The 7,259-nt window shown below is 55.1% G+C and overlaps 1 protein-coding gene across 1 annotated transcript in view; it reads left to right on the top strand.

Moving 5' to 3' along the window:
- The window catches only part of TRPM4 (transient receptor potential cation channel subfamily M member 4), a gene marked incomplete at its 3' end in the record, with an annotated part of 31,742 nt that overhangs the window by 304 nt on the left and 24,179 nt on the right, over positions 1-7,259 (top strand). The window contains exons 2-5 of the mRNA XM_045292636.1: positions 131-198; positions 5,680-5,854; positions 6,410-6,590; positions 6,744-6,926. Of these exons, the coding sequence (XP_045148571.1) occupies positions 131-198; positions 5,680-5,854; positions 6,410-6,590; positions 6,744-6,926 (607 nt within the window). The remainder of the gene's footprint in view (positions 1-130; positions 199-5,679; positions 5,855-6,409; positions 6,591-6,743; positions 6,927-7,259) is intronic.

Genomic DNA, 7,259 nt, shown 5'->3' with positions numbered 1-7,259 from the left:
GGGTCGGAGAGCGAGCGCTGAAGGCAGGGTCTCCTAGGCCTGGAGGCTCGCTGCGCTCCTGGAGTGCAGGGTGGGGTGACTCCGTATCCCAAGGGGACTGAAGTGGGGGCGCCCCTTCTCTCGACCCCAGAGCTGGATTCCCAGGATCTTCAAGAAGAAGACCTGTACCACTTTCATCGTTGACCTCGCAGATCCGGGGTGAGGACCTTGACCCCAGTGACCGACCAGGAAGGCACCCCCCACCCAAACTCTCCACCCACTGTGCTGGCCCCTCCCCCGCCCGGCCCCTCCCCTCCTCCCTATTCCTGTCACTGTGGGCACTCCCAAGGCGTTCCCTGTGGGTTTGGGACTGTCACTCCGTGCCCTCCAAGAGCCCCACGCCTAGCCAGCCTCTGGGACCGTGTAGATCTGGGCCCTGGGGAGGGGGGTGGAGGTCCTTAGCTGTCAATCTTTACCAAACCCAAGCGCAGGGGTCTTTGGTCCTCAAAGTCACTGGTGAGTTTTAACCAGAGACCGCTCGCTCTGCAGTCCCGTCCCCCCACCCTTCCAGCTCCCTTGCGCTTAATCCGCAGCGGGTCACCGGCTCCAGCTGCTCCTTTGGGGGCCGGGCAGACAACCCCCGTCCCTAATCCGCTCGCTCAGGTGCTCCCGGGCTCCGTCTAGACCTGCCTTTCCCCTCGGGCTTCCTGTCTCTGTCCGTCTTATTCACCCGCGTACCCTGCAGGAGCTGCGGGCCCAGCCAGGGTTCAAGTCCCGCGCGTGCTCCCACCCCCACCCTCTGCTGTGTGCCTTCTGGCAAATCCTCTGGCCTCTCTGGGCCTCACACACAGGTTACCGTGCGAGTTAGACACGCTTACAAGGAGCAGGGCCGGGCACCCCAGCGCTCCAGTCACGGCACCACCAGGCCTTCATAAACTCCGAGAAACTAAAAGCTCAGACCACACTCCCTGCCATGGAGTCGAGGCTGACGCCTATAGCTCCATAGGACAAGGTAGAACTGCCCCTGTGGGTTTCGGAGACGGGCCACTCTTGGTGGAAAACCTCATCTTTCTCCCAAGGAGGTCTGGTGTCTTACCGCGGGCATATCGGCTTAGTGCACCAACCGAACGCCCAAATTTTATTATTGGGCGTTAATACATCACATCATTCCATAGTTCAGTCACACCGAGCAGTATCATACGATTGCTTCCACATCAGTTCCACACTTTTTTTTCTTCCTGGGCTTCTTTTTTTTTTCCCCCACCAAGTTTTCTTTTCTTTTTTTTAGATGGTTTTATTGGGGGCTCTGACAGCTCTTATCACCATCCATCCATCCATCCATTGTGTCAAGCACATTCATACATAGGTTGCCATCATCATTTTCAAAACATTTTCTTTCTACTTGAGCCCTTGATATTAGCCCCTCCATCCCTCATGAACCCTTGATAATTTATAAATCCCACTCTTGCACCAACCGCTGTCTCTCTTCACCCATTTTTCCGCTGTCTGTCCCCCTAGGAAGAGGTTCTATGTAGATAATTGTGATTGGTTCCTCTTTTCTCCCCCACCTCTTCCCCTTCCCTTCCTGGTATCTCTATTCTCATTATTGGTCCTGAGGGGTTTATCTGTCCTGGATTCCCTGTGTTGTGAGCTTTTATCTGTAGCAGTGTACATGCTCTGGTTTAGCCAGATTGTAAGGTCGAATTGGGATCATGTTGGGGGTAGGGGGAAGCATTTAATGAACTAGGGGAAAATTTTGTGTTTCTTCAGTGCTACACTGCACCCTGACTGGCTAGCCTCTTCCTGGTCCCACCGAGTTTTTGATGGTCGATGGTTTAAGGGAAGGTAGATTACTTAGAAGAGCCCTGTGGTGAAGTGTGGGCTAAACCTTGGGCTGTTAAGCGAGAGGTCAGCGGTTGGAACCCTCCATGGAAGACAGATGGGGCAGTGGGGTTGTGTTGGGACTGGCAGCCTGGGAAGCCCAGGGGATCAGTTAGTTCTACTGACCCGCACGGAGCTGCACCGAGTTGGGATGGAGTGGACTTGAGGACCATCGTGTTCAGTTCCCAGGCCTTTCTTTCAAGGCACCTGGATCTTTTCCTACTAGCAGTCGAGCGCCCCCTTTTGTGCACCCCTAGAACTTCTGGTGTGAGCGCCCTCTTTTGTGTGCCCTCAGAACTGCTGGTATAGGATAGCTTTGGAGGGATCTGGATTACGAACGCATCCGTTTGGTGGTGGTGGCGGTGTGCGTCAAGTCCGTTCGACGGCGAGTGTCCCCCAACCAGAGGGTTTCTCAGGCTGTCATCTTGGCGATTAGGAGGAAGGAACAGGACCGGGCAGTGTTTCCTTCTATTGTGTTCTGTTGCTGCGACGGATGGCAACCCACTTGATGGCCCCTAACCACCACCACCACCACCACCACCGCCACAAGCAGTCATCTTTTCAGGAGGGTCGATGATCCACGGCGACCTTTCAGTCCGCGGCTGAGCACTTTCAAGCACCTCAGGAGATGAGGGCCTGAGTGTTTTCACTGATGGGAGAGGGGTGGGCAGAGAAGTTGCGAGTCCCCTGGTCTGCACCTGACAACAACATTATGAATTGACAACAGGGAGCCGCCGGGTGGTGCAGTGGATGAAGCGCTGGCCTACTAACCAAGAGATCATTAGTTTGAATCCACCAGCTGCTTTGTGGGAGGAAGATGAGGCCGTGTGCTTCAGAGTGACAGCCTCCAAAAACACACACACAAAAAACAAAGATTGACAGTCTCAAAAAAAAGGTTGAGTCTCCAAGAAAAGATTGACAGTCTCAAAACAAAAGAGATTGACAGTTTCAAAACAAAAAAGAGAGAAAGATTGACTGTCTCAAAAAAAGTAGATTGACAGTCTCAAAAAGAAAAAAACATGAAAAGCCCCAAAAAAAAAAAAAAAATATTGACAGTCTCAAAAAAAGATCGACAGTCTCAAAATAAAGGATTGACAGTTAAAAAAAAAGATTGTCTCAAAAAAAAAGATTGACAGTCTCAAAAAAAGATTGACAGTCTAAAACAGCGATTGACAGTCTCAAAAAGAAAAAAAGATTGACAGCCTCAAAAAAAATCGAGTCTCAAAAAAGGAAAGATTGACCGTCTTAAAAAAAAAAAAAAAAGATTGACAGTCTCGGAAACTCACAAGGGCAGTTGTACTCTGTCCTGTAGGGTCAGGTTCACTGAGCTGTGATTGACATGCCGGCAGCAGGTTGGGCTGGATTTTCTTCGTCAGTTGCATCACGTGGACTCTGATACACACGGATCTCAATGCAAGCGGTCTCCCACAGCAGCATGGCTCATTGCTGAGCCCCAAGCCACATGCATCCTCACTGGGGTCGCTGCATTGTGGCAGCTCTGGTGCAGGCTGAGGTCCAGCCGGCTGAGAGGGCTCATCTTCCAGCGCTAGTCTCTTGTCACTTGCTCCATGTTCCTTGGCTGGATTTCAGAAGCAGATCATCAGACACACTCCGGGTACCTCTCAGGAGAACTTCCTCCCTCCTCCAAAAAACCCAACGGCCTTACATTATTTCGCGTTAAACTCTCGATGCGGAAGCATACAAACCAAGGAAGAAACCAGATGGTTTGCCAACGCAAGTTCAATGGATCAGATGGTGGCAAAAGTCTTCATCCAACTCAGCATGACAGACCTCTAGTGAGCCTGGGCAAATGCTGCCCTGTGTGCCATCCCTCAGGGGGCTCCTTGCCGACCCAGCTTGGTTCTACTCCAGTGTCTTCTCTTGGAGTTGAACCTGATCTTATTTCCGGTTTTCAATTCGAATCCACTGGGGAATGGGCCGATTCTGCTTCCGTTACTTGGCCAGGAATCTCTTGACCCTGAAAGTCTTATGAGATAACAGGGCGAAGTCGGAAAATACCACACTCAGGATGGCGGAGACACTGAGAGAGGGAATGCTTTTCACAGAACTTTCTCTGTCTCTCTCTCTCTCTCTCTCTCTGTCTCTCTCTCTCTCTTTCTCTCTGGAAGTCTACTTAGTCTGGAAGCATCCTTGAATTGGCCCTGTGGTTGGTGCCAGGGACCATCGTGTCTGGTTGGACTCCCAGTGACCTTGTGCAGAAGGAAACAGCCCCGTCTTGCGCCGTCTGCACATTGCTCCCTTGCCGGAGCCCAAGGCTGCAGCCACTGTGTCCATCCATCGTGTGCAAGGCCTTCCTCTTTTCCTGCTGTCTTTCCACTCTACCAAGCAGGAAGTCCTTCTCCAGGGACTGATCTCTCCCGACCACAGGTCCCAAGGACGTGAGATGGAGTCCCGCCATCCTTGCCTTGAAAGAGCCCTCTGGTCCCTACTTCTTTCAAAACGGAACTGCTTGTTCTTTTGGCAGTCGGTGGGACTTTCCGTATTGCTCGCCGGCACTGTCCTGCAAAGGCACCGGTTGGCCTTTTTCATGTGCTACTTCCACAGGCCTAGGAGGGGCTTGAAAGGCCCTTGGCTCTGGTCAGGTGCCCCTTAGTCCTCTGAGTAACCTCCTTGCTTCTCAACACTCAACACTCTTGTGCAGCAGATTGACCCCAGGCAACGCACCATTTGCTCTCTTGCCGGTTGCTGCCACGAGCATCGATTGTAGATCCAAGCCAGACGAAATCCTTGACAACGTCAATCTCCTCGCCCTTGGTCACGATGTCACCTACTGGCCCATTTGTAAGGATTTGGGGCTTCTCCACGCTGAGTTGTCCTCCACACTGATGACGTACTTCCTCAGCAAGTCCTTCAGGCCTCTCACTTTCAGCAAGCAAGGTGGTGTCACCTGCAGATCGCCGGAGGTTAATAAGCCGTCCTCCGATCCTGGAGGCACGTTCTTTGCCATCAGATAACCTGGCTTCTCTGATGATTTGCTCGGCATACAGATTGAGTAACAGTAGTGAGAGGATACATCCCCGACGCACACCTGCCTTGATTTCAAACCAGGTGTTTGAAATACCACGGACATTGCTTCCAGCAGCACACAAGCCACCACCGTAGGACAAACTGACAGACATGTGGTGGATAGGTGACCCAACTGGGATGCCTTTGAAACACCAGTGGCAAAGCTCCCAGCATCCTAGAGCCACGTCAGCCTCCACGGGTGTGACCAGCAGTCAGAAGGGGCTGGTCCTTCCATAGATGCTTCGTAAACCCATGGAGCAGACAGTGCGATTGTTTTCTTTGGTTTAAGGAGGAGATTTAGGCTCAAAGAACTGTAGCCATGTAACTCATCCAAAGAGAGTCTTAGATCTCTGCCCCTCTTTGTGGGCCTCTGTCCTCTCTCCCTGGGTTTCTGTCTCCCTCTCTCTGTATCTCTGTACCCCTTTCTCTGGATCTCTGTCCTCATCTCTGGGTCTCTGGGTCCCTCTCTCTCAGGTTCCTGTCTTCCTCTCTTTGGGTCTCCGCGTGCCCTGCCCCCTTAGAGTTCTCCTCTGTGGGTCTCTGTCCCCCTTTCTGGGTCTCCGACTCTCTCAGCCTCCATTCCCGCCCCCCTCTTGGGGTTTCTGTCCCCACCCCCTCGGGGCCTTTCCCCTCTCTCTCTGGATCCACCACGGTCAGCATGGGGGTGTAGCTATCCCTGGGGGAACAGGGTTAGTGTAGACAGCCCCCTCTACCAAACCCACACACTTCTATCAGAGGTTTGGGGTTTGGAGGTGAGGACCCTGGGTTTCATGCTCCCTCCCCGCCCTCCAGAGGGACCCTTTGCCAGTGTGGGCACCCCCGAAACACACACCCGTCAGTGGCTGTGGAGGACGCGTTCGGGGCAGCTGTGGTGACAGAGTGGGATGGTGACGCGCATACCACCGAGAAGCCCACCGATGCCTACGGGGACCTGGATTTCCTGTACGCCGGCCGCAAGGCCAGTAATGTGAGGCTGCGTGGCTGGGAGACTGGGGGTCGATTGAGCATGCATCAGGGTACCCGGGGTCAGGTCTGGGCGCCTCAGCTGAACCCTGTCTCTCCACTGGCCCCTCCCTGTGTCGCTCCCGGGGATTCTGCCTGACCCGTTCTCTGGGTCTGTCTCTCTGTCTCGGAATCTCTGGCTCTTTCTCCCTCTCTCTCTCTGTCTCCATCCCATGACTCTGGGTCTCTATGTCCCTCTCTCTGGGTCTCTGTCCTCTTGCCTTTGAGTCTCTGTCTCTGTTTCTATCCTTCACTCTCTGTCTCCATCCCTATCTCTCTGGGTCTCTGTTCCCCTATCTCTGAATCTCTATCCTCTGGGTTTGGGTCTCTGTCCCCTTCTCTCTCTGGGTCTCTGTCCCTCTCCTCTCTGGGTCTCTGTCCTCCCCCTCTCTGGGTCTCTTCCTCCCCTCTGGGTCTCTGTCCCCCTGTCTCTGGGTCTCTGTCCCCCTGTCTCTGGGTCTCTGTTTGTCTCTGGGTCTCTGTCCCCCTCCTTCTGTGTCTCCCCCATGTGTGTCCGCAGTTCCTCCGTCTCTCTGACCGCACGGACCCAGCAGCGGCCTATAATCTGGTCACGAGCACCTGGGGCTTCCGTCCCCCGAACCTGGTGGTGTCGGTGCTGGGGGGCTCCGGGGACCCAGTTCTCCAGACCTGGCTGCAGGACCTGCTGCGTCGCGGGCTGGTGCGGGCTGCCCAGAGCACAGGTGACCAGGGCCAGGGCGAATGGCTGCCGTGGGGGCTGTCTCTTCCCCCTGGGCCTCAGCGCCTGTCTTCGCCGTGGTAATTCTCTCTCGGGTTCATCTCGCCACGTCCCTGCCTGGCTCTGCGTCCGGCACCAGCTCTGCCTCTCTCTGCAGGCGCCTGGATTGTCACAGGTGGGCTGCACCAGGGCATCGGGCGGCATGTTGGCGTGGCCGTGCGAGACCACCAGACGGCCAGCACTGGGGGGAGCAAGGTGATAGCCATGGGCGTGGCCCCATGGGGAGTGGTCCGGAACAGAGACACCCTTGTCAATGCCAAGGTGGGACCAAGGGGCTGGAGTGAGTGGGTGGGGCGGGAGGGGAACTCCTGGGTCTGAGGGAGGAGGGGATGGGGGTCAGGACTCCTGGTCTGAGGGAGGAGGGCTGGGGGCTCAACGCCTAGGTCTGAGTGGGGAGGGGTCAGGGGGTTGGACTCCTGGGTCTGAGGGGCCCCTATTCTCAGGTCTGAAGGAGGAGGGTCTGAGGGAGGGACGCAGGGGACAGCCCTGGGCTGGGGCCTGGGACCCTGAGACTAAGAGAGGAGGGGATGGGGGTCAGGACTCCTGGTCTGAGGGAGGAGGGCTGGGGGCTCAACGCCTAGGTCTGAGTGGGGAGGGGTCAGGGGGTTGGACT

Source organism: Echinops telfairi, unplaced genomic scaffold (assembly GCF_000313985.2).
Source record: "Echinops telfairi isolate 266 unplaced genomic scaffold, ASM31398v2 ScPeMD7_655;HRSCAF=1070, whole genome shotgun sequence".
Taxonomy (NCBI): Eukaryota; Metazoa; Chordata; class Mammalia; order Afrosoricida; family Tenrecidae; genus Echinops; species Echinops telfairi.
This window is presented reverse-complemented; position numbering and strand designations above follow the sequence as displayed.